This window comes from Penicillium odoratum (genome assembly GCF_028828045.1).
Source record: "Penicillium odoratum strain IBT 22623 chromosome Unknown utg000001l_segment0_segment0, whole genome shotgun sequence".
In the NCBI taxonomy this organism is placed as follows: domain Eukaryota; kingdom Fungi; phylum Ascomycota; class Eurotiomycetes; order Eurotiales; family Aspergillaceae; genus Penicillium; species Penicillium odoratum.
Genome location: NW_026643143.1, coordinates 1,975,636 through 2,000,783, shown reverse-complemented (window position 1 = coordinate 2,000,783; position 25,148 = coordinate 1,975,636). Strand labels below are relative to the sequence as shown.

The 25,148-nt window shown below is 47.3% G+C and overlaps 13 protein-coding genes across 13 annotated transcripts; 6 read left to right on the top strand and 7 right to left on the bottom strand.

Annotated features, from left to right (window-relative positions):
* Positions 1–423: 423 nt before the first annotated feature.
* On the top strand, positions 424–1,270 carry N7520_000733 (vacuolar protein sorting family 37 protein; the record flags this gene model as incomplete). The annotated part of the gene is made up of 2 exons (XM_057134668.1): positions 424–725; positions 784–1,270. The coding sequence occupies 2 exons, from the start codon at positions 424–426 to the stop codon at positions 1,268–1,270; spliced, it is 789 nt and encodes a 262-aa protein (XP_057000604.1).
* Positions 1,271–1,445: 175 nt separating this feature from the next.
* N7520_000732 (putative plasma membrane ammonium transporter (Ato3)) lies at positions 1,446–2,447 on the bottom strand (the record flags this gene model as incomplete). Its single annotated transcript, XM_057134667.1, has 4 exons — positions 1,446–1,610; positions 1,664–1,839; positions 1,888–2,108; positions 2,176–2,447. 4 exons carry the CDS (start codon positions 2,445–2,447, stop codon positions 1,446–1,448), a joined length of 834 nt encoding a protein of 277 aa, XP_057000603.1.
* A 1,911-nt stretch (positions 2,448–4,358) lies between these two features.
* Positions 4,359–6,389, top strand: N7520_000731 (flavin monoamine oxidase family protein; the record flags this gene model as incomplete). Its single annotated transcript, XM_057134666.1, has 1 exon — positions 4,359–6,389. The coding sequence occupies one exon, from the start codon at positions 4,359–4,361 to the stop codon at positions 6,387–6,389; it is 2,031 nt and encodes a 676-aa protein (XP_057000602.1).
* Positions 6,390–6,659: 270 nt separating this feature from the next.
* On the bottom strand, positions 6,660–7,220 carry N7520_000730 (uncharacterized protein; the record flags this gene model as incomplete). Its single annotated transcript, XM_057134665.1, has 1 exon — positions 6,660–7,220. The coding sequence occupies one exon, from the start codon at positions 7,218–7,220 to the stop codon at positions 6,660–6,662; it is 561 nt and encodes a 186-aa protein (XP_057000601.1).
* A 1,158-nt stretch (positions 7,221–8,378) lies between these two features.
* On the bottom strand, positions 8,379–8,873 carry N7520_000729 (NADP-dependent oxidoreductase domain-containing protein; the record flags this gene model as incomplete). The annotated part of the gene is made up of 2 exons (XM_057134664.1): positions 8,379–8,658; positions 8,734–8,873. The coding sequence occupies 2 exons, from the start codon at positions 8,871–8,873 to the stop codon at positions 8,379–8,381; spliced, it is 420 nt and encodes a 139-aa protein (XP_057000600.1).
* A 177-nt stretch (positions 8,874–9,050) lies between these two features.
* Positions 9,051–10,049, bottom strand: N7520_000728 (flavin monoamine oxidase family protein; the record flags this gene model as incomplete). Its single annotated transcript, XM_057134663.1, has 2 exons — positions 9,051–9,793; positions 9,845–10,049. 2 exons carry the CDS (start codon positions 10,047–10,049, stop codon positions 9,051–9,053), a joined length of 948 nt encoding a protein of 315 aa, XP_057000599.1.
* A 1,581-nt stretch (positions 10,050–11,630) lies between these two features.
* N7520_000727 (uncharacterized protein) lies at positions 11,631–12,534 on the bottom strand (the record flags this gene model as incomplete). Its single annotated transcript, XM_057134662.1, has 4 exons — positions 11,631–11,861; positions 11,963–12,024; positions 12,088–12,175; positions 12,340–12,534. 4 exons carry the CDS (start codon positions 12,532–12,534, stop codon positions 11,631–11,633), a joined length of 576 nt encoding a protein of 191 aa, XP_057000598.1.
* Positions 12,535–14,703: 2,169 nt separating this feature from the next.
* N7520_000726 (HNH endonuclease signature motif containing protein) lies at positions 14,704–16,012 on the bottom strand (the record flags this gene model as incomplete). The annotated part of the gene is made up of 2 exons (XM_057134661.1): positions 14,704–15,716; positions 15,763–16,012. The coding sequence occupies 2 exons, from the start codon at positions 16,010–16,012 to the stop codon at positions 14,704–14,706; spliced, it is 1,263 nt and encodes a 420-aa protein (XP_057000597.1).
* Positions 16,013–16,433: 421 nt separating this feature from the next.
* N7520_000725 (P-loop containing nucleoside triphosphate hydrolase protein) lies at positions 16,434–19,151 on the top strand (the record flags this gene model as incomplete). Its single annotated transcript, XM_057134660.1, has 3 exons — positions 16,434–16,524; positions 16,584–16,734; positions 16,784–19,151. The coding sequence occupies 3 exons, from the start codon at positions 16,434–16,436 to the stop codon at positions 19,149–19,151; spliced, it is 2,610 nt and encodes an 869-aa protein (XP_057000596.1).
* A 1,773-nt stretch (positions 19,152–20,924) lies between these two features.
* On the top strand, positions 20,925–21,323 carry N7520_000724 (uncharacterized protein; the record flags this gene model as incomplete). The annotated part of the gene is made up of 1 exon (XM_057134659.1): positions 20,925–21,323. The coding sequence occupies one exon, from the start codon at positions 20,925–20,927 to the stop codon at positions 21,321–21,323; it is 399 nt and encodes a 132-aa protein (XP_057000595.1).
* A 1,838-nt stretch (positions 21,324–23,161) lies between these two features.
* N7520_000723 (GFA family protein) lies at positions 23,162–23,856 on the bottom strand (the record flags this gene model as incomplete). Its single annotated transcript, XM_057134658.1, has 3 exons — positions 23,162–23,468; positions 23,577–23,756; positions 23,849–23,856. 3 exons carry the CDS (start codon positions 23,854–23,856, stop codon positions 23,162–23,164), a joined length of 495 nt encoding a protein of 164 aa, XP_057000594.1.
* Positions 23,857–24,105: 249 nt separating this feature from the next.
* On the top strand, positions 24,106–24,306 carry N7520_000722 (uncharacterized protein; the record flags this gene model as incomplete). Its single annotated transcript, XM_057134657.1, has 1 exon — positions 24,106–24,306. One exon carries the CDS (start codon positions 24,106–24,108, stop codon positions 24,304–24,306), a length of 201 nt encoding a protein of 66 aa, XP_057000593.1.
* A 24-nt stretch (positions 24,307–24,330) lies between these two features.
* N7520_000721 (coiled-coil-helix-coiled-coil-helix domain-containing protein) lies at positions 24,331–24,970 on the top strand (the record flags this gene model as incomplete). The annotated part of the gene is made up of 3 exons (XM_057134656.1): positions 24,331–24,380; positions 24,508–24,738; positions 24,847–24,970. 3 exons carry the CDS (start codon positions 24,331–24,333, stop codon positions 24,968–24,970), a joined length of 405 nt encoding a protein of 134 aa, XP_057000592.1.
* Positions 24,971–25,148: the final 178 nt, after the last annotated feature.

The window sequence follows — 25,148 nt, the reverse complement described above, 5'->3', positions numbered from 1 at the left end:
ATTGTCTCGGCGCAAAAACTGTGTTGAGGTCATACGATCCCACAAGAAACTGCATTCTTCCATGTGCAATCTGCTATCCACCCCAAGAAATATGCTGCTAGACTTGTGATACTCTGAATACACCCAGGGAGTCTTGGATGTGGGTGTAGGCAATGATATGGGAGTCTCTCTAGCCAAGACAAATGAAAAATATGGGGAAAATGGCTCCACTGGCTGGATGTATGCAATAATATGACCTTTGCTGTAATTAATTAGACGAAATGAACTCTATGATCAGTGAAATATGCCCAATAGATCAGCTGTTTACTAGGTATGGGAGGCTCATCCGGCTATTGGTAATGGCGCTCCGCCAAGCTTGAGCTGCCCTCTCCAACTCCGACCTCCGAACCCCACACCTAGACCAAGAGCCTTCCAGCATACATCATGTCTCAACCAGCATCGCCCTTTCCTGCACAGTCGTCCTACTATTCAACCCCGACAATGGCGAATCCCACTTTACATACTGACACTCCTCCCCCTCCACCCCCGAAACCCAGTAGTCACGAGGCAAGCCGAGGAGGCACCCCCCAGAACATGACTTCCATACCAGCGCCCCAGCAAACAACCTCGAGCTATCCAGGAGATAATCAAGCATTCACACAATCATCACACTCTCAACCTACCCTCCTCCCTGCGCCACCCACAATCGCCGAGGGCTGGCTCCCAGAGGTTGTGAAAGACAAATCGTAAGCTTCTCAACTCCTCAGCTCCTCATTCCTCAATCACGATAACTAACAGCCCCAGAACCCTCGATCTCCAATCGATTCTTCAAGACCCAAGCCTGATCTCAGCCCTCTCAAGCCACCACCCCTCCCACACCGCGCGCCAACAGAACCTCGAATCCCTCCTATCAGTAAACAAGGAGCTCGCAACGCGCGTCCTCGAAATGCAAAACCATGTGGCGGAGCTCCGCGCTTCCACGGAAACAATGCTCCTTCAGCACCAGTCCCTCGAAGTCTCTTGGCGCAAAAAGCAAACGGAGATGGACGCCGCCTTGGCGCCGTGGTCCCCGAAGGCATTATATCAGCGGTTGAGTGCGGCGATCGCGGAGCAAGAGGCAGTGTGCCAGGCTGTTGAGGAGAGTTTCATAGATGAAGATCATCATGGTCGTGCCACGGAGAAGGAGATTGCGGATTGGGTGCGACGGGTGAGGGCTGAAGCGTCGAAGTTGGCGTCACGGAAAGAAGCTAAGGCGCGGTGGGATGAGGGGAGAGTTGGAGGTTGGCGCTGATGCTGATAAGGATTTTCTTCAATTCCGTAATAGACGTGCAATTTCTGTTGTCTTACGATGCTATGTTTCCTACGAATTTACGAATGCCCCTTGAATCTTGATTTCAATTCTTCTTGTATATTTCATACGTTTTCCCTATACCAGGCTTATTGTTCGGTCATAGGATACATTCATACTAAGTTTCCGCTTCACGTCTCCGAGCTCTCTGGCTTCTGCCCAGGATGACGGTACTCAAGTCACCCACTGGGAGTGCAAAGGGGAAGTCGACAGCCTCTAGAATCTGTGCAATAAATATATGCCAGATGGGTAGGCAGAGCGCGAAATTGAAAGCCCCGGCCGTCTGTTCAGGATATTAATCTCCACTCGTGATGAAAGCAGAAGAGGTTGACATACCATTTGCAACTTCGCAGCCGCAGCAACATTGCCCAGCGCCATTTGGAAATATGTAGCAGCAGTCAAGGCAAATGTGATAACAAGGAGGAACAAGGCGAGGAAGAGGCAAACGTTTGTACGGATCGAACAGATGAGGTAGACGAAGGTAAGAACGGATAGAATGACAAAGTATAGGCCTGAATATCCGGTTAATAAGATAACATTCAATTTGATGTAGAACATACCAATGGTAGCGGCAAATTCAGGTGTCTGAGATCCTTCAAGTGTATTCCCAGTAGTCGAATAATTGGTTCCTACACCAAAGAACGGCATCTGAGTTGTACCTTGAACGATCCAGAAAGTACCATATGTGAAGAAAAGAGCGCACGAAAAGGTATTTCCAATAATCCACTCGCCAATTCCACCGAAAATCTGCACTATTCCACCAAAGAAGATGAAAACAGGCCTGAAGAAACCATGTTAATCTCATTCCTCACTGTACCGACACTGAACACTGAACACGCAACACTCACAATATAGCACCACCATTACCACCAGAGCCTCGCCAGCCCATTGTCTGCATTGCGCCTGGAGTCGCAGCAAGCAAGAAACCCATCAACGAGATCGGTGTTGGGTTACCAAATGTCCGACGCAAGTTCCCTGCAGTTGGCAATTTGGGACTGAGATACAATTTCTCAAATGCATCGCGTGGAATGGGAAGCAAAACACTATCCGCCGTCTGCATCCGACGCAGCATCTCCACGGTGGCAGTCTCCTGCTTCTCACTATTATGATCCTCGGACATGCTGGGCGAACCGAAGGATGGTCCTGACAATGCAGATCTCGATGGGTTTTTTTTTAAAAAAAAAAATCCGGGGTAATTAACTGATCTTATATTTTCACCACGTCAACCCCTATGATTCATAAACCCCACGACTCCAGATCTTTGTGCATATACCCCAGAAATGAAATGCAGTGGACCCGGAGTAACTCCACGTCGACGCCAGTGCCAAGGTCAAAATCTAGATTTTGACCAGATCGAAGTCCAACGTGCCTTGCAGTAAGATCATCATGGCTTCTGATTCGCGGGTGTTTTCACTCAGCCTGTTCTATCCAAGGCAAGCGGGTCCGAACGAGGTCATGTTGTGGAGAAGAAGTGCGGGGGATAGTCATTCGTGACCCCAGAATTGGTTGTTACCCCGCGAAATACGGAGGGACCGAAGGTTTTCGACGATCTTGAGTCGGCTTTATGTTGGTGTCTTCGCCTTTATGTGTGGTTTTCGTGTTCGACATATAAGAAGAGTGCATGGCGCTCTCGATGGGCTTGGCTAGATGTTCTCCATGCTTGGTGTGGCGTTCTATGAAAGTCTATGCCGATTATCGATGCTTGCTTTGTCTGTACGAGTCATATATGGAGTAATCAGGGTTTAAATTTTCTTGTTTTGGGATTATTCCACTTTGTTCAATATTTTGACTGGCGTTGATGTTGGAAGTTTTGTTTCGAAGAACGAAAGTGGCGGTCTGACTCTGACTAGGACACGATATTATGTCTAGGTCTTGTGCTAACTTATGCAGCTGCACTGTCAGTCTGTACCCTTCAGCTCCGGGCGGACTTGCTCCGATCACTGTGCATACAGATGTAACGGATGAATTGGGTTTGATGCTCGGATAGCAAACTTCCCGGACAAACCCCCGCATCTTAGCAACCGCGGCATTTGACATTCATCCGAGATAAGCACGCCAAGATTATATACCCGACCCGCGCAATACTTTTAGATGATAAGGTCTTTGTGTTGGCTGATCATGGCTCAAGAAGGAAGGTGGTTCTATTCATGGTCGTATAACCCGAGTATCCCGAGTACTCTGACCGTCGGACTCGGAAATAAGAACTCATTTAGGATAAACCCTGCTAAGTCCTGCTCAGCTCTCTCAGTCTTCTATCCAGTCTATTCCGTACTGCTCATCAACTCCAGCCATAGCTACCTCTTAGTCAATGATCTCAAAGCGTAGTAGCTCACACCCAATCAGGATTCAGGACATGCCTAACCACCTGATTTTGTAACCTTGGCCTAAAAACAAAGTCAATTTGTGGTACAAATTCACATAAGTATATGCAGTTCTCTTCTGCCACTCAAAATGATTCCAATAACTTGTTTCCTGTGGCTGCCATCGGTCTCCGTATTGGCCTCCGTACACCCGAGTCCAGTGATGCATCCAACCTTGGTGGTTGGATATCTATCATGTTGAGCCCCTCATTTGAATGATAAGATATGCTGATAAGTATGTGTACCTGATAACAACAGTTGAACGGCCGCTTGAACGAATCCCAGGACGAATAGAGCTCTTTGATCTCGGCCGTGGCCTATGATTGGAATCGTTGCACGCCCTTCATTAAGAAGTCGACGTCATCGCCAAGAGATTTCATGCTGCCAACCCGCGTCTAGAAGCTTGACAATTCGTCGCCTAGAGAGCTTTTTGCCTATACAGGTTAAACATACGCTCGTTGACGATGATAAGGAACAGATAATGCAGAATCTCGGCTACGAGACGAGGGGTTTCCGGGCATTGGATGATACTGAGGTAGTATTTTAGTAACATCGGCTTATACTAAAATATCCAATGCTTGGATAGCTAAGTATAAATACCAGGATATGGAATCGATTATGGGCATATTTCAGCACACAGATATTTTGCAGTATCGAATCAATTGATAGTGATGAAAGGCTCTGCTGATTATATTCTGCTTGGGCTGAGTGCCTCAAGCTTAGCCCTTGCTGGAGTTGTGCAAAGAGATACCATTAGCTTCCACGGACCTCTAGATGTGACTGCTGGGTCATTGCATAACATCCATGTGGAGTTCAGTGACGATTTCGAAGGTCCCCTCCAACTCGTATATGGCGACTGCAGCACACAGTATCCAAGTGAAGGACACCATGAGGTTGTCAGTTTGTTTGTGAAACGTGAGGCCCAGCCAAGTCGATTTGTCTGGGTAACTCCTTCTGATGCACCACACGAGCACTGTCTTCATGCCTTCTCCGGAACATCCTTGATTGGTCGCTCTTTGCCTATCACCGTGTCCTCAAAAAAGGCGAAACGTGAAAGTATCGCCGATGTGGCCGATATGGAGGGTCCCTGGTTTGACGGTGTTGCATATATGAAGTCAAAGAAGAACAGCGACGCCTTTATCACCAAGGCAAAGAGTACATCTGTTGCCATCCTTGGTGGCGGTATGTCCGGATTGATGACAAGTTTGCTACTTGAATCTGTCGGTATACACGACTGGCATATCTATGAATCCTCAGAGCGAGTCGGTGGCCGCATTCGCACTAAATACCTCAACCACACTCGTCCAGATCAGTATCAATACCAGGAGATGGGACCCATGCGTTTCCCTGTCAGTATCACCTACCCCGAGACAAATGAGACACTCGAAATCATGGATCACCGCATGGTCTTTCAGCTCGCAGGTGTTCTCAACGAAATGAATGCCGAAAGCCCCGAGCTTCAGGTCAACTTCATTCCCTGGATTGAGAACGGTGAAAACCTCCCTGCAGACTCGGGAGGTGTTCGACTCCCCGATGGTCGAATCCCCACAGTTGCTGAAGTAGCAGCAAACGCATCTCTAGTCTACACAGCCGCCTCCTCTAACGCAACAGCTGTTGCAGATGCGGAAGCCGCTTATGATGATTACACAACACTTGACACCAAAGCTACATTCCGGGATATTGCAACAAATATGTACAAGGCTCACAAAAAGGCTGTCGAAGATGGCATGTTCCACTGGTCTGAAGCTGGATATTTACGATATGCCCTCGGATACAACGCGAACATCACCGATTATGTCGCCGGTACAACAGACTTTCCAATTTGGGGAGACTTCTACGACGATGTCTATTTCTCAGCAACAAAGTGGCGCACTATCGATAAAGGACTCGAGTCGCTTCCGCGTGCTTTCTTCCCCCATGTCGCAGAGAAGTTGACTCTCAACCGCACCATATCCGGGCTGGTCTATAATGAGGAATCAGGCAAAATCTCCGTGGCGTGGCGCGATGATCCTCTAAAGATGAAGCCCATTACTAAGGAGTTTGACTACGCTGTAGTCGCAGTCCCATTCAGCAAAGTCAGACTATGGGAACTCCCACGCTACTCCTCCCTGCTCAGCCGAGCAATCTCAACCCTCAACTACGACCCAGCATGCAAAATGGCCCTTCTTTACGAGTCCCGATTCTGGGAACACATGGAGAATCCCATCTTTGGCGGCTGTGGATCGGTAGACGTTTCCGGCGTCGGAAGTGTTTGCTACCCTTCCTATAACATTAATGGAACCGGACCTGGCGTTATCCTGGCATCTTATATTTCTAATACCGAGGCTCGCTCTGTTGCTGCTCTTAGTCCCGAAGAGCACGTTTCTCTTGTTCAGCGCGCTATGGTTGAGGTCCATGGTCAGATTGCGGCGGATCAGTTTACCGGGATTTATGATCGACAGTGCTGGGAATTCGATCAGCACAACGCCGGTGCTTGGTGTGATCCGCTTGTTGGTCAGCAGGAGCTTTACCTTCCAGCTTATTACCAGACGGAGATGAAGACCATCTTTATTGGTGAGCATACTAGTTACACGCATGCTTGGATCTTCTCCGCTTTGGACTCGGCGGTTCGGGGTACTACTCAGCTGTTGCTTGATCTCGGATTGGTGGATGAGGCTAAAACTGTCGTGGATACTTGGATGGGCCGGTGGATCACTCTGTGAGGTTATTTTGGATGAAGGAATCAAGTATTGCTATGATGCCAGTGCCTAGATTGACATGCTTAGCTAAGACGTTGTCTGAGGACCTCACAACTAGTATAATGGATCCTCAAGTCTTATATCTTCAGAAGGTGCCAACTAGATCATAATTTTAAAGAGGCAACATAGGCTAAATTGAATGAGAAGAGATTTGCGATCAAATTCCACTAAAGTAATTCAATCTTTGAATATTTGAATCAGAACGCGGAGGCGCGTATAAATTTCCCACAGAACTCATGGTAGTATCTCCTCGCCCTTCCAGTCCCAACATCTCCCTCTTCCATCCTCAGGACCAGAAGATAATCCCGCCAAGAATCTCAGTAACCGATCTGCAGAATCCAAAGGCTCCAACATCTCCCGACCAGACCAAAACTCTTTAGTGAAATCCGTCCGCACAGTACCAGGATGCAGAGCCACAGCCAAAGCTCTATCTCCACACCGTCCGCGCAGATACAAATCAAAGGTCTTCGCAATTTGGAATACAGCTGCTTTGCTCGCCCGATACGAGTACCAACCTCCAGATTTATTATCAGATATTGAGCCCACACGAGCCGCCATCATCGCGTATGTTGCGTGTGCGGGTAGCTGTAGTGCATTCTCAGAATCAAAATTGACATCGACATCATCACCATCATCAATCTCGGTAGGAAATGCAGAAGAAGACTTTTTTGGAAGGAACGGGACAAGATGCTTCATCAGCAAGAGTGGACCAACTGCATTAACTTGAAAGCTGTGCAACGCGCCCTCGGCATCGATTTGGGCTGGTGATTTCTCGACATTCAGGACTCCAGGCATGGCTAATGCTATACGTAGGGGTGTTTTGGGATACTCCTGTCGGATTGTATCTGCCATTGATGATATCGTGTTTTCGTCTGTTTGAATGTTCAATTACGCATCCAGGGATAAGTCTGCTGCATCTTACGTACCTGTTACATCGACTTTGAGCACGCGAAGCCTTTTTTCGGCATTTTTAGGTAGCCCCTCGCCGGAGAGTAATTGGTCTCGAAGCTCGGCGCAATTCCGGCGTGCTGTTGCCACGACTGGAAGCTGGGTCTGTGCTAGAAGTTGGTGCGCGAATGCATAGCCTAACCCCCGGGATGCAGGGGTTACTAAAGCGAATCCATCTTTTGCTGATAACATGTCAGTTATCTTTTTGCTTTGATCTTGAAGATATTTGCTAGAGCTGTGATCAGATTCCGGGGCATGAGATGAGGTCTCCCTGGTTAAGTGGAAAATATGACGTCATCGACCAACATACATCACGAACTTTGCTATAGATTCCAAAGTTCGTATAAGCAGTCTAATTCAGTATATTCTGAAATTATGAGCCACTAAGGTTCAGCTATCTTGTCTTCCAATTTTTCAAAAAAGTTTCGGCCAAATTCGCCACTGAAATCATTCATTCGGAGCTTCCCGTTCAGCGCCGAGATCTTAACCATGTCATGAGGACTTAGTTTAAAATCACCCTCGAGGTTCGATATGATCCGTGACGAAGATTTGGATTTTGGAATCACCGAGTGGCCTAGCGATACTCCCCATGCTACAGCACTTATGAGTAAATGTAGCACTAAATGCACCAACTATTGCGAATCTGATATTAACTCACCAAGAACAACTTGAGCAGCAGTCTTTCCATATGGCTCTCCAATCTCAGCCAGTACAGGCTCGTTGATCAACTTCCCAAACCAGGCTTTCAATCCATAGAATGTATTCTGGTTTCCTAATGGCGAGTAGTAATATGATTACCCTTTTCAATGTGCCACTCGGAGAAATCGCGCTGCTGTAGCCATGGATGACATTCTAATTGATGAACGGTGGGGACGACTGATGTTTTTGCAAGCGATTTCTCCATCTCTGCCTTGGAGAAACTCTAAACGCCTATTGCTTTGGTTTTTCCTGTTTCGAGTAATTTCTCCATTGCCCGGTATGTCTAGAGCCATCAAATTGCTGACATTAGAATCTGGCATCAATGTTACGGGGTGCATGCCATACATAGACTATATCAACATCTTCCATTGCAGGCATGCCGTGGAGCTTCGGAAATAGCTCTTCACCGCGTTTCCAGGCAACTGGCCAGTGCATAAGGTATAAATCCACATATTCCAAATTCAGTTCTTCGAGTGATTGTTGAAGAGCTTCTTCCACATCATCTGGGTGGTGCTTGTTATTCCATAGCTTCGTGGTGACGAAGAGGTCTTCTCGGGTACGCCACTTTTTCTGATCGCTTGACCGACTGCCTTTTCGGTGCAGTAGCTGTAGTCAATTCACTTTTTGTTATTTGCAACCTGTCTAATGCATACACACTTACACTGTTGCGGTGTCGATATGCTGGTAGCCGGCTTTGATTGCCTCCAGCACGGCCGCTTCCTGTGCATCTTCATCTTGCCAGGTGCCGAAGCCGATAGCTGGAATTTCGGCGCCGGTGTTTAATTTGAACTTTGTTCCCATTTCAAATTGTGCCTCGACGTGTATTGGGGTCTCTTCGAAGTCTGAAATCCGGCATATAATTGAGATTGTTTGTAAGCTGCAACTCTGGGAGAATGACGTTTCGATGAGAGAATATCTAAATTTTTTTCAACAGCATAAATGATACCGGGATTTGAATAATCAACATGAATTAACTATTTATGATCTTCTTGATAAGGCTTCCACCACCTCCGCACCTCCTCGCTGGCCCGAACGCACTGCACCCTCCATATATCCTCGCCACACATGAGATGTCTCGGTTCCAACAAAATGAACGTTTCTAAAGGGTGTGGCCAGCTCAGTCCCCACTGTAGTCAGCGTCCCCGGTGTCATCACTGGACAAGGAGCTCCAAGGAAGAAAGCCTGCTTAGCCCATTCCATCTCCAAAACATTTGATGGCTCCGGGATCTCGTCGACGAATTGGCTAAAAGCCTGGCTGAATTGCCCCCAAACTTGCTCAAGGCGCGCTGCCTTAGATAGCTTTGACCATTGCCTTCCACGCTCTCCCACGATAAAGCAGGTTATTGACCACTGGTCATCTATTGGCACACTTGTATCTCGAGTGAAGGAGACCGGGCCTGTTTCACAGTCCATAACACCCGAAGATCCACCGGTCTGCCACCATGGTTCCTTGAAAACAAAGATCATTTTGCTGTAATACCCCATAACAGCATTTTCGCTTAAGACTGCTTTGTTCTTTGGTAGCGGAGGGCTGAAGGTAATCGAGCTGTACAAGCTTGTCGGAACCGAAACGATGACTTTCAACCCGCGGAAGACATTTCCGGGCTCTGTCGTTACCTCGCAGATGTCTCCCCTTTGGTCAATTGAAGTGACTGGCATGCGGAAAAATATGGTGTCTGCTCCGAGATCCTCAGCCAGTCTTTTGGAGATGGTTTGGTTTCCTTTGACCGGGTTAGTACAACACCGACGCGCATGGAAACAGAGATACGAACCTTGTCTGTTTCGAATATATTGGCCTCCGTCTTTCCCATCTGATAGTAGATTGTCGATACCGCAGCCACTTTTGATATAATGAAGCATGTACAATGCACTGAGCTCCTCACTCTGCACCCCAAGAAGTGCTGTGGTCAGTAGGTCCGCAATATCAGCTGCATCCTTTGATTGTGATCTTTGGATACAAAAGTCTTTGAAGGTCATATGGTCAATGTCTTTAGCCCTAGGGGAGCTGGTAGGATTGTCCAGATCAATTAGAGATGACTCTTTCCGAAGCACCTCTAGAAGCCGTTGAAAGACACGCTGGTCTCCCTGGAAAGAAAAAAGTCGATCAACACATGCAACACATAAGAACTCTCCTGTCTCCACTCACCAACAATTGACCATATGGCATCCTGACAGCCGAACCGTTTTTCAACAGTGCGACGCTATCCCCGCAGGCTCGTTGGATCAACCCATCTATGCCGTATCGTTGGAAAAGTTTATACATTTCACTTTGATTCGAATCATTGATCCAGGCGGCTCCAAGGTCATTGAAACCCCTCTCGCTGGAATGCACGGAGAAAGTTTTCCCGCCGACTCTATTCGTTGCTTCCACAACGCACACCCTGAGCCCTGCGGCGCGGGCGGAATGGGCAGCTTGGAGGCCGCTGAGACCGGCTCCGATAACCACGACGTCATACACCGCTTTCGCTCGCTCCGGGGATATAACTTGAACTTGATAACGCATGCTTGACGATTTGGATGAATTACGTAGCTTTGCGGGGGTTGGCTATCAATTGTTGGTAGTGCAGAACTCCGCAAGATGCTATATGTGGAGGTGAGCTTGTGCTTGAGAATTTGGGGCAAATCCCGAGCCGAACCCCACTCTAGAATGGCCCGCAATCGACCCAGTGGAGACTGAAATATCTTGACAATTTTTTAAGGTTCTTGATATTGCGCGATTAGCTTTCGGTGTGAACCATTAGACGGTCCATTGCTTCAACCGTTCCGACAGCTGTCCAGTCACGCCTTGACAGTTCTCTCTGATCGGTCTGGCTCGAATGGCCAATTCTGGACTGGATTTGGCATCGCCAGCATGGGACAACTGTCACTGACGATCGGATTGACAATTTGGATTTCCACCAAGTGGACGTCCAGCAAGCATTCACCCACTACTTTCCACGCCGCACAACCAGAATGAACCAACTTTTCCTCCGTAAACGACTTCAGTCATCATCCAAGAACAAGGTTCTCCACAAACCGTAAAGCTCGGCACCTCTCGAACCACGTATCTGGAAGAACTTCCCTCTCATCCGCAAAGACACCGTCTCGCCCAACGTCTACCGCTCTTTCTTCGAAAACGATATTTTCAGCTCAATTGCTCCGACGGATAATGCACAGACAGTTGTTGCGAACAAGTTTAACCCGTCAACGCCAATCCACCTGAGTCAAAGCTAATCGCTCGGGGACGGTCAGGCCGTCGGAGAACCTCGGTTCCCTTCTTTTCTAAGTGTGGCATGACCCTGCGCGAGTCCCGCCCTAGGGCGTCACACGTAAGGGTTTGCCCAGCCGTCCTCCTCCCGTTTCTTCACCTTTCTGTGGACCCAGTAGTTGGCTGCAGATTGGAGGTCTTCGGGGGAAGGCTGGAGAGGTGTTCTGCACGGGGGCCGACGGTAACGCGGTGATCCGTACGCCACCCGGTAGTCAATTTGCTAGGGCATCGGCGCGGAAATTGCCTTCGGTTTCTTTGTGCTAGTGGGCCGGGATCAAGTGGAAGCGGGTATTCCACCCCTTCTATCGTCATTAATCGATTAGCCGTATGACTTCTTTGAGTAGGCATTGTGCGCTATTTTGGCGGGGGTTCTGGATCACTTGGAGGGCAGATTGGTTGTAAGAGTAGATCTCCACGTCCTGCTGGAATTGGGTATCCTCGTCCGTGAGCCGGAGAGTGAGGATAAGGCCGCCGATCTCTGCGGCGTGGACGTTGGGGTGGTGCTCGGTTCCAAAGTACGCCGTCCGCTCGAATCTATTCCCCTGGAAGTGGCAGTATGCGGACGCCCCTACTCCTTTGTGGTGGCTGGAGCCGTCTGTATAAATTTTCGGTGCCGTTGAAGTGGGCAGTTAACCCAGTGTACCATCGCTGCCTCCTCTTTGCTGGCTGCGATATCGATGTAAGGGGGCTGCCACCACGGAGCGACTGCGAAGGAGTAGCGAATTTGGCAGTACTGGACGTAAGCTTGGAAGGGAAGCGCCTACCGACCGGTCTTGAATTCCGTCAAGCTCAGGGAACTTCGTGGGGCGTTGGGCGCGCTTAATTTGTCTCGAATGAAGCTGAGGACATTAGCGGCCTACACGTAGTGAACGAGGAGTGGCTTGTTCGCGGCAAGAGCTATTCTCGCACAGAATTCCTGAAACATGGCCACGGGAGGTGAAGTGGGAACGGCATGCGGGGATTCATTTCTCAGGAGAAGAAAAATGTCGCTAGTACGCCTTCATTCGCCAAGCAGAATACCTCTGGAAAGCGTAGGCCAGGCGCGTGTCCGAACAGGTATTGAAAGTGGATTTTTCCAATATTATTGGTGATCTCCATGATAAAGGTAGGCTGATTGAGCATCATTGATGTGCCCCAGGGAGGAGGCTTCAAAACCACGGCAGGAGGTTGGAACACCAAACCAGGGCCAGCCATGAGGGGGTCAAGAGGATCCATTCAGTTGAGAATAGCTAGGCAGATGATAGTGTAAAGCTGGCGTGAATGCATGTCGCTCAATCATCTGGTCAATGCGGTGGGTTATTGTGATAGGCCATTCAAGTTCAATTTGCGGCCCTGTAAAAGGCTAGTCCAGGTCTCTCAAGCTCGCCTCACAATACCTACCCTTTCAAATGTGAAGACCGGTCTCGATATCCTCCGGGGCGTAGGCCGCAAGTACGCTAGCTTCGAGGTCCACGCCTTCAGCGGAAGTGCGGAGAACTTTACAAAGGATCTCATACCATATCCGCGCTAGCCTTTGAGTACATATTTGCTGTCAAGCCGATAGAAAGCTAGGATTTGCCGCTTGGGTTATCAGTGATCCTGAGGGTGAGATCGTAACCGAGTCGTGCATTCAGGCAGGAATGATCAATCAGCTTGCATCCACCCTATACAGACCTATCCTGGTATACCTGGCGGTGGTCTGCATAAATGGCCGGTAGAAAATGATATGTATGTTGTGACGCGGAATCTTCGGTTCTTTGAGGATCACATTCCATGGGACACGAGATCGCTGGAGAGCCCCGTATGCTTTGTCACTAGATTTCTCGAAGATCGCTGATCTTAGCGTTCTGTTCTCTCGCAAATTGTATAGGAATCGGGTTCAAGAAGGAACCAAGGCTTCGAGAGCAGTAAAATGAAGATTGACATGGTTGCTTTGTTCTTCTGCATGATCTGCTTGAATCTTGCCACTAATGGTGCTTCAAGGGTTGCCTTTGATTCGTGTTGAAGGAAGCAATCCAAGACTCGAGCAGTCTTGGATTGGGTAAAGGGGAATGGAGTGAGCCATCTTGTTGCTAGAGGAAAGTCCGGACATTGTGGTTTATATTGGTCTGTAGATCGAATTGCAGGCGGGATGGCGAGGTGCGGGCGTGATTCTTTATAGTTCTGGTGGGATTGGCGGAGGGATTGGACGAGAGGCATTTAAGAGACAATGGTGTCCAGGCTTGTGGGTTCGTTAGGGTTGGATTGACATTGAGATTGAGGCTCCTTGGTGGGCTTTGTGTGGTGTGTTGGGATTGATGAATGCTCAGAAATCTTCAATTGCCTTTCGCATCGCTTCCATCTCGTACGTCTCATGTCGCTATTTGGAAAACGCACGGTACTGAATTTATGACCTAGAGGTGGCAGTGCGGCCATCGCAATTTTTGGCGCTGTAACCCCATGAGAAGCTGCGTAGGATTGGTCTGCTTTGCTTTCCGCGGACTCGTGGAACCTATATCATCGGCGAGGTAGTCGGCAATATCCTCCAAACGCCAATCTGTCTCGACGGCATGACAACGAATTTCACACCTCTTTATCACATATTCGTGATGGCCTCCGCATAATAGAGCCATCAGTCGGCACCCATATGTTACATCAGAACCTGGCTGCCATTGTAATATTACTGGCCTATGATCAATCAACTGAGAGTTTTGCATCTGAAGATAGTAATCATCGCCATGAGTAGCCGGTCTCCGGGTGGCAGAGACTCGGAAGAGGTCTAGACAACACTGTAAGAGGACAGGAGGATGCATAAACCAGTCCCACCAAATCTATTCAACGTCAACCGGTAGTTGGACCTATCAGAGCCTGAGATGCATGTTTGCTTGACGAAGACATGGTGCAAGGAACCTGCATCATATGTACAGCCAGTCGATGGCGAAGTAAGCGTCGTGTGAAGCTGAATATCCCGTCGGATATATGTCACCGGCTCCAAAATATAGTCCGTAGAATTTAAGAGGTCGGTAAATAAGATCTTCGAATGCACTTAGCGAGCTATCAGTGCCGATGCAGATGATTGGTGTATTCTGAGCAGTTGAAATATTATATCGATAAGGAAGTGAGCATTTGTTGGCTTCACCAGAAGGTTACTAGTCAGCAGCACCGCATAGAGGTTCATGCTCGTCGCTGTTGGGTCTTCTGGGATCTGGACAGCCGCAGAAGACCCCGGTCAATTACCGTGACCGGTCGGTCCATTTTACCGTGGGTTGGTCCAGTCAACTACCGTGACAAGTCGATCAAGTCAATTACCGTGATAGGTCGGTCCATTTAACCGTGGGTCGGTCCAGTCAACTACCGTGACAGGTCGGTCCGCGAGCGGTGGTTGGTGAGGGGGGAGGGAGAGAAGGCGAAGAGGGTCGGGCAGCCTTAACGCTCGAACAGTTGACCAGGATCCTCATATAGGACAGAGAGATCCCGCAACTTTGTTGGCGAGACGGACCGAGTCGACGATCTTGACGGCGCAATATTCTCCCCACGCAGATCTTTGGCTGGCGATCTTGAGCCTGATGGGACGACTATCGAATCCCCGTCGGAATCGAAGTCACTGTCCTCATCCTCGCCGGCACCCTGCATAGCGGCAATCCGGTGGAGGTTCCATTGTATTTGCAATAAAGCAAAAGATGGTAGAGGCCTCTCGTTCGGATCATCGGTCTTGATCGTAAAGATATAGCCCGAGGGAATGGCACGCTGCGTGCCCATGTCAAAGACATAGTTATTGTTCCCGGGGGTTAATTTCGGTAGGTAATTTGCGCTATACGGGTTCTTGAGGCACAAGACTTGGTCTGACTGCCTGAGCTTATCGTCGCGGAGAGGCAACCAATGGAAAGCAATGTCCATTCTAGTTTTCTCCTCATTCATCTGAACGGGCCGGAACGCACACAGACACCTATTCCAGGCATCGTGAATAGTGCTCGAGAACGATATCATATTATAGACTTGCTCAGTGCTCATTCGGTGGTTGTCCCCCATGATGTCCCGTTGCCAGTTTTTGACTTGTTCTTCGCCCCAGAAAAATCGAAGCCTAGCCCAGTCCGTTGCCCTACTACTGCCTTGCATCTTATAGGGCATGATATGGGACACCTCGACCATCGGCATCCCCTGCTGGGTCAACACGCACTGGTATTCATCACGGCACAGCGCCTGAAACAACTTAGTAGTATTCTTTTTTGATTTTTTAGGTAACTTTACCGAAAGTCTCGCCTGAGTACTACGTCTTTCCCGCGGAGGAATTTCACACTCAGGACTAGTACGACTGCGACTTTGGGGAAGTCGCTTCTGAGGACTCTCTGAGCGAGAGTGACGTGGTCCTGGGATCCTCGAGGAACGCGGGGGAGAGGTGAGAACTCCGGTTTCCTTTGGGAGAATCTTGCCGCCGGCCCCTGGTTTGTTAGACTTATTATTTTGATATGACTTTAGCTCACTCACAGATTCCTGCCATATCCACCTTAGGCTCGGTCAAAGCGATCAGCAGATATGTGGATTCGAGATTGAGGAATCGCCTCAATTCCTCAATGTTCGAAAACCACAGGAAAAAAAACACTGAGCGAGGGATCCGCCTTATATCCGGGAATTTCTGGACGAGGTCTCGCATGAGGGCCCGCCGTTCCTCATCATGAAATTCAGAAAATATGTTTTGCTTATCAAAACGCTGGAAATCCATGGTAGCTTCAGTCATTGTGAAAAACAAGAAAAAAGTGGCAAAATGTTGAAGGGTCAAAACAAAGAAAGAACGAGGATACATGCAGAGATCTGGAGGCTTAACTATTGAAGCGCGCTAAGGAACGGTACTAAACCTAATCGGGACAATGACGTGTTTTATAGAAACATTCTTGGTGTTGATCAGAGCAGGGTTCTCCGTTTATCCCTACCAGTACCTGATTCAGACTCCAGTAGATTTTAGTCTAGATCTTGGAGACAATAATTGACTTTTAATCGGAATTTGCTTAGTGCTGAGATGGTATTGTGCCAAGAGTAGTGGCTGGGCAAGATGTGATCACTTGATATCGTATCGTGGCTGAGAGCGCGCTAAGCTGAGTGCGAAGAAATCCCATCCCATAGTTCTCACGCTCTCCCGCTCTCCAAAACACATTTCAAAGATGTCACAGATCACTTTTTCTGATTTCAATAACTCGGGGTCTCAGATTGCGGACAACCGTGGCACAGTCAATAACCATTTTTACCCTCCAGGTCAAGCCCCATTCTATAATTGGCCCAGCCCCTCCTAACTGATTATCACCTTCTCTTAGAGCAGCCACAAGCACCACCTATCCCTTTATCCACTGTTCCTTTTTGTCGTGATCCAGATTTTGTTGATCGTGGCTCGTTGCTCGATATCGTTCAAGAGAAATCCTCTACATCGGCCTCGAGGTTAGCACTTGTTGGTCTTGGTGGTGTTGGGTCAGCTCTGACTTCCTCGTTCTGCGAAGTAGAGACTAATAGTAAGAAGAAAGTCCCAGCTCGCTATCGAATACTCGTATCGAGTGCGTGATCAATCACCAGATACGTGGGTCTTTTGGGTCTATGCAAGCAATACAAACCGCTTCGAGCAAAGCTACAAAGAAATCGCCAACAGAGTCAAGGTCCCCGGGCGCAATGATCCCAAAGCGAATGTTATTCAGCTCGTCTACGATTGGCTTCAGGATTCGAGGGGCCAGAAATGGGTTTTGATTCTCGACAATCTGGACGATGACCAATTCCTATACAAGCCACTCGCAATCCGTGAAGACGAGAATAGTCACCGCACCGCTTTGAAGCAACCGCTTCTGTCTTTCCTTCCTCGCAGTCTCCATGGTACGGTTATTATCACAACACGCAGCAAACGTGTGGCTTTGAATCTCCTCAATGAGAATGACATCATTCCAATTGAGCCTATGGAAAAGTCAGATGCGTTTACGCTGAGGAAACAAAAGCTTGGAAATATTACATGTGATGGATCGACCGAAGGTCATATCGAAAAGCTTACTGAGGCACTCGAATTCATGCCCCTCGCGATTGTGCAGGCGGCGGCCAACATCAAGAACAAGGCTTCCCGGTGCTCGGTAGCTCGGTATCTTGAGGATTTCCAAAGAAGTGATCAACGAAAGATAAAGCTCTTGGATTACGACGTCGGTCATTATCAGCGAGATCATGAAGCGAAGAAGTCAATTCTTGTCACATGGCAAATCTCATTTCAGCATATTCGCCATATCAGGAAGTCTGCAGCCGACCTCCTGTCTTTGATGAGCTTCTTCGATCGACAGGGGATTTCTGAAAGTTTGGTCCGGAAACACCCTAGGGAACTAGACGACTGCACAGAATTCGAGAACAGGGTACCACGTTCAATTAGCTGTGAAGTCATCAATTGCAGTAAATTCGGAGACGATGACGAATTCGGGGATGATATTGACATTCTCAGAGATTATGCATTTATCTCGATCAGTAAAGACCCTACTATTTTCGAGATGCATCGACTGGTCCAGCTCTCAATGAGAAGGTGGCTAGAAATCCAGGGCGAGGATGAGAAATTGCGAGATACTTTTATTGAAAGTCTTCATCGTGAATTCCCATATGAAGATTATGAGCTATTGGCGAAGTGCCAGTCTCTTTTTCCTCATGTGAGATTGGCAAGCCTCCAACGACCAAAATCCGACAAATCTTTCGAACTATGGGTGGCGCTTCTTAGTCGTGCAGCAAGATTCGCGTATTTAAAGGGCGGATTTCAAGAAACGAAGCAACTTCTCACCATTTTACGAGAAGTGCTTGGAAATTTATTTGGTCCGGAACATTCAAGCGTTGTAAGTGCCACAGATCTTCTAGCTACTAGCTATCGGCATGAAGGTCAATTTGACAAAGCCGAAGAGCTACAAAAGCATGTACTAGAAGCTCGGCAGAGTCTGCTCGGCGTGACGCATCCTCTTACGCTCGCTAGTATTGGAAGTCTAGCATTGACTTATGTGGGGCAAGGCCGATTCCAAGATGCTCAGATACTACAAGAGCTACTGCTGAAAACTCAGATAAGCGTTCTCGGCGAGGAGCACCTCGATACGCTCGACAGTAATGGAAGTCTAGCATTGACTTATGTGAGGCAAGGTCGATACCAAGATGCTCAGATGCTACAGGAGCTACTGCTGAAATCTCAGAAAAGCGTTCTCGGCGAGGAGCATCCAGATACCCTCGCTAGTATGGGAAATCTAGCAACAACGTATATGAGACAAGGCCGATATCAAGATGCTCAGATGTTACAGGAGCCACTTCTGGAAACTCATACAAGGGTTCTCGGCGACGAGCATCCAAACACGCTCGCTATTATGGGAAATCTAGCAATGACGTATATGAGACAAGGCCGATATCAAGATGCTCAGATGCTGCAGGAGCCACTTTGGGAAACTGAGAAAAGAGTTCTTGGCGACGAGCACCCAAACGCGCTCATTAGTATGGGAAATCTAGCATCTGCCTATATGGAACAAGGCCAATATCAAGATACTCTCATACTATTGGAGCCACTTCTGGAAACTCAGAAAAGCGTTCTCGGCGATGAGCACCCAAATACGCTCCTTACTATGAGAAATCTAGCAACAGCTTATATGAAACAAGGCCGATATCAAGATGCTCAAACTCTACAGGAGCCACTTCTGAAAACTCACACAAGGGTTCTTGGCGAGGAGCATCCAGATACGCTCGCTATTATGGGAAATCTAACAACAACGTATATAAATCAAGGCCGATTACAGGATGCCCAGATGCTAGCGGTGCTGTTGTTGGAGACTCGAAAGAGAGTGCTTGGAGAGAAGCACCCGCACACGCTTATGACCATGCGTACTGTAGCCCATATTTAGTATTATATTACCCAACCACTTGATGCGTGCAGCTTGATAACGATTTGTGTTAGTATCTCGACGGAGGTCTTGGGCGCTGACCACTCTGACACCATGGAAGCCTCTAACAGCTGAGAGAATGGGAGGAACACCGACTTTTGCCTATGAACCAGGATGGACAATTGATTGGAGAGTGAAATATCCAGAGATTTTTAAATTGAAAGGCGTATCTCGATAGTTGCAATCACTATATTCAGCTCTAAAGGTATTATTTTGGGAATTTCTTGATACTGAGCCCTTAGTTTCGCTGATAGTTAATGAATTACATGGATTCTTTCCGAAAAATATCAGGTGTACATACATCTGTCTCCACGGAGCTTAGGTATTATCCCTTAAGGGTGTGTAACTCCACCGCGAAAAGAACGTTGCTGGAATAAGATCTGTATTCTAACAGGGGTGGAGAAGGGAGAGAGAGAAAGATTGATATCAATTCAAGACTTACGAGCAAACGGAGAGGTTCATCTGACCTGTGTCACTCTAATATACCCTGTCGGCTAGGAAATCATGGATAGCTTCCTAGGTAGCTCCGCTCTCAACAAAGGTCTGGATCTCCTCTCGGTGGGTGGTGAGGTCAATTTATGGGCGCGGTATGGTGTTCGGAGGTTAGGTGGAGAGAGTACAAGCAGGTGGAGATCGGTAAGAGTGGAAATGTGTAGATATTAGATCGGCGGATATTAGATGATAGAATTTGGGGATTTTGTGGATTTTCTAGTATGATATGGTACAAGAAGTAGTAAAAGTAGTCAATCTACTTTAGAACCCAAACTTCCGGGGGCCTACTTCCTATTCGGCCCTGTGTCTACCGGAGAGAAATTGCCTGTGCCTTCGGTTTTTTGAAGCTTTTCCCCTTTGTAGAAGGATTGATAGAGAGAAAGTTGCAAGGCAGCTGTTTGAGTAAGAGCAGCTTTGTAAATGACTTGTCGGAAAAAGAGTGTGGAGAACATATTTTTAAGATACTGGTCTAATCGGCAAGTGTTGTTTTCGATTTGATTCTAATTGATCTCGGAATAAGCAAGTGGAGTTCCTGCCCCGATACTGTAAAAGTCCCGGTGTGGAGCCCAGACTTCTTTTTTTGCTTCGATTGTCTGAGATCGTCCGCGTTAGTCACAAGGGTCAGTCGGTGGCGTTAGAAGTTTGCTGTCCATTCCAGGCTCGACTGGACTAGGTGAAAAAAAAAAAAGCGGATTCCGATAGGGACTGCTGTGGTCGATTGGAATTATGGCTTTATGTCAGTTCCTAGTGGATGGATTCTGGGATGATACAAATCGCCGGGCCGTATGCCACGTGAATGGGTCGTTTTCTTTTGTTTTCTTTTGCGTCAATTCTTCCTATCTGGCGGAAAAGTTCCCTGGCTCTTCAACTGCCCCGACTCAATTGTGACTGATCAAGACTGGCCTTCTCGAGCTAGGCACCTATTAAACCGGCCATATAATCCAGTCAATGATTGATACTGTAAAAAGAAATAAAATAGAATAAATTCAATATTTTAATTTAGTTTTCCCATTTCTCCCATTTCTCCCATTTCTCCCATTTCTCCCATTTTTACTAAGGAAAGGAAGGGGACTGTCAATCCCACCGGCGTCGATTCACCATCAGAGCGTCTAGTACATTGTATAAATAAGATGGTAAGATTACCCAAGTAGGTAATGTTTTCCATCTTATTCTCATGAACATATCCGATTATCAGACACTCCATCCAATTCATTTCAGTCTGCTTATATTCTCCCGATCATCATGTCTTTCGGGTTCTCTGTTGGAGACCTTGTGCTTTGCACCCAGATCGCCTATCGCCTTGTCTCCTCTATTACCACGACAGGTCGCAACGAAGCGTCCACCGATCTGAGAGAACTCCAGGACGTTCTCTGGAGTCTCTGCTTCGCTTTGAGCAATTTACAAGTCGCCTACGATACCATCCTGACCAGACCAATCAATCAATTCGGATACACTGCTATTATGAGTTTACAAATGGCATATATGATTGGTTCGTGTCGGGAGACTTTGGAAATACTGGTCAATTCTACGGCAGACTATCGGTCGGCAGTCAACAACTCTGGGGTGCAGAGTCAGAACACTCATGGCAATATCATGGGCTTTATCTTCCCTCACTTCGGATCCAAAATCAGGGTCCAGTGAAGGCAAGTTTTATGGAGTTTTCGAGGCGACTCGTTGGGCAAGTATCGACAAAAGCTTCAGTCCCACACCGAATCGATAAACATCTTGTTGAATACTTTCATCTGGTCAGTCGCAGTTTTGTGTGTCTTTTAATCACTTTATTGACCGCGTTGATCAATTTTAGGCTCGCCACCGATCGCATCGAGGAGCATAATAGACAGCAGACACGGCAGTTGGAAGATATCTTGCGTTCGAGTCCTCGGCTGAACAGTGTGCTTGACAATGAAGAATCTCGTGCGATTCGATGATGCCTCGAGCTTGGTTTAAAGATTAGCACGCGGCTCTGTGATGCGGTATATCGGTTTGGGTACTTGGTTCCTCGTCAAGATGATACATTTCCTTTGTTATTATTGATTGGCGTGTTTGTTGAACCTTCCAGAAGGAGAGTAGAAGTGAAGGAGTGGATAGAGTGGAGATGAACAGTGGGGTTTCTGTGCAATGTTTGACACGCAGACAAACTGCGGATGTAGCTTCTGCGCCCGGCCGTACTTCGCGGCTCCATTTATATTCCGCGATCCGCCCATAAAATTTTTTCTCTTCCGTGCACATCTCACTCTGGGAGCTCCCAGCTCCCAGCTCTTCTTTTCTTTTATTTTATTTCTGTTAGAGATCATGAAAAGCAATGTCTGTCTCATGTTCATCTATCATCCATGACGAGGTGCCTCAACAATTGATGCTTGTTGTCGGCCTCGGATCATGATTTTCTCTCTAAAAAGGTAAGACAAACTTTTTTTTTCTTCGCACCCCTCCCCCTTCGAATGATGACCCTATGACATGCAAAGGCATTCCTCAAGCTTAAGTTATCGTGTGGAATCTTGTCAATATTAAGTTTCAGCCTTGTCTGACTTCGAAACATTTCTTGTTACTTGTTACCAGCTATTATTTGGCTTGACCTCGTGCTAACTCAATTCTGGTTAGGTAAATTCAATTTCTCATCAATCTCCCTCCACTGCGGCATGTGCCTTGCATGAAGAAAATTTGAACGAACGGGCGGACATAACGTATCCACGTCCCCTCATCCTCAAACCCAGAGCGTACAAACTCTGTGGGTGAATGGGAGGTGGAATACTTGTTGAGAACTCGTCACCTGATCCTTTGCCCATTGTCTCGAATTTTCATATTGAAAATGAGTCTTGAACATCCATCTGACTGTGTGACAATAGGTATTCTACACTTCTTTTTTCTTCTTGCATGCGTGCTCCTGAACATGGTCATACCTATTATGATGAAACTTGATATTCACACTGTTTGATTCGAATTTATTCGAAAATGAACATTAAACAAAAATTCTGATTTAATGAGGTGAGTTTTGCATCTACTGCAATGAAAAGAGAAACATATGCTGACCAGGGCTCCTAGCCTGATATAGATACCATGTTTTGATCTTGACTTCTAATTTGCATTTTCCTCGAATGCGATTGCTGACTCGATCGATCATATAGTGCCCCGCTATCCATTGAAGATACCCTGGCGTCCCTTAACATGTGAGTTTGACTTTTTTACATCCAACCTTCTTTGCCTGATGAACAAAAATTTTCGCTGTGTTCTTTCCGAATACCATTGACGATACCAAATTTTATTCACTTTGGAGATCTGACCGCTACCCTCATCCACACAACGTTCACTCATTGTACATTGTGTTCTTTGCTAATATGCAATGCAGATTTTGATACCCATGAATAGTTCTGAATACAATTGATTTTTATATCCTTCCATTCTGATCTGCAATCGTAAATCATCTCGTAGTCCATTTCCTACCCTAAAATCTCCACAGCACCTTGCTGAAATTTTCTTTCGAATCACTCTACAAACAAGCCATGCTGCTTATGCCACCCCTCAATACTAGTTTCCCCGTTATAAAGCTCATGCACACTTTTCTTACCCTCAGGCCACCGCGCCCACGCAGGCTTCGACCCAGCCATAACACAAACCATTTCATCCGGCACGGGCAGCTCAGTATCAATAGCCGATGCGAAAGGATGGATTAGTTCTGGCCAGTGATGATCCCAGAGCCAGAGCATTGAGCTGCAATTCGAGCAGAAGTTCCGCTCAGAGGAGCATCGTTCCTCATTCGGGGTTCCGCGATCTTTGATGCCGCGGTACTTTCTACAATATATTGTTAGCATTTTCTTTTGTCTTCGCCTTTAGACACGATCTTTGGATAAATAGATCATATTTAGAGGTTCTGGTTGCTGTCTGGGGCTTTATTCGTACTTTATGAGATCTTGGCCCTTTAGCACCTTCAGGCTGTCCGCGATGCCGCCGAGATTCACGGCGCCGATGTACCCGCCTACTTTGCGGCAGATGCTGCAGGCGCAAAGTTGGTAGGGCACTGGGGTTTGGGACTGGAGTGTGAATTCGATGCCGCCACATTGGCAGCTTCCGTCGAGTTTCCTATTGTAAGTTAGTTTCAAATACGAAGTAAATGCATGGAGGCTGTCTTGTTCAAAACTGCCAACTGCTTATGGGCTGGTAGGTGGACATACATTGGCATCTTAATTTGAGCAAAAATTATTGGATTTAGATGCTGAACGGTGCGGAGGTCCGACCTTTCAAGTCAATCAGAAGGTGGTGGAATTCTACTATATTTCGATGAACGGGAGCTGGTTCAGGTATTTATATCTAATCGCGGTGCAAAGAACCAAATTCCCCAACTTATGCAGACAAGTCAAACATCACAAACTAAAAGTTTAATGGATAATCATGCAACAGATGATATCCTCGCTTCGCCTATTCGTCCATAATGACAGCTCTAGCCCTGTTCTCTGCCGGTTCTGTCGGGGCATACATCATTGGCCGTATCCTGCGATGTTGGTTGGTCGATCGGATGTTTGTCTCGTTTGTTCTATTTGTCTCGCGGCTTGAGCTTTCGAAACGAAGTCTTGACTGCATCATCGTCCCCTCTGCACCGCTTGAACGAGTCATTTCTATACCGATCGGCTAAAAATATTGCCATAAATACCCCAAGATGAGTTTCGGAGCCCCCGGAGGTGGTTCGGTGAACTACAAGCCCTCACCGTGAGTTTTGCCCCAGCCGGGATCCTCACGCTGCATTCCCTCGCATCGTCAGAAGGCATAACTCCCGCAATTGGGTTGGTGTTATGACTTTGGCAGTATCACTGACAACTTGTTTTTAATTCGATAGGCCTGAGCGTGGTAGCTTTCCTCTCGACCATGAAGGTATGCTGACAACAAATCTCCTTCCACCCTTCGCAATATATATACCCAAGAGCGCCGCTAACCGATTGGCCGATTATATAGGAGAATGCAAGCATATTATCTCTGGCTACTTGAAATGCATCAAATTAAACCGAGGTACCAACGACGAGGCATGCCGCAAATTGGCGAAGGATTATCTTGCCTGCCGAATGGACAAGTGCGTTGCCCTGCCCTATTTGTCACAAGTTATACTCCTGTCGCTCCTGGGAACAAACTTTTGGAACCAATCTAATATGCGGCAATACTGACTGACAACCTCCAATAGAAACCTCATGGCGCCTGATGACTTTAAGAACCTTGGACTTATATTCAAGGACGATCAAGAAAAAAAACAAGCTCCAACAGCAGCAAATACGACTGACGCATCACAAGGAACGGAGAAAAATTAAAAAAGGGATGGCAATAGTTGGATGATTTGTACGATATTTGAGAAAGGAGCGTGACAAGAGACAGTCTAGGCGCTTCACAGGCTTTGAGAACAAATTGTACATAGATACTGTAATGTAACATAAGAAACTCCATATTAAACCTCATTTCCACAATTAAACTAGATGCTAAATGAAAGTG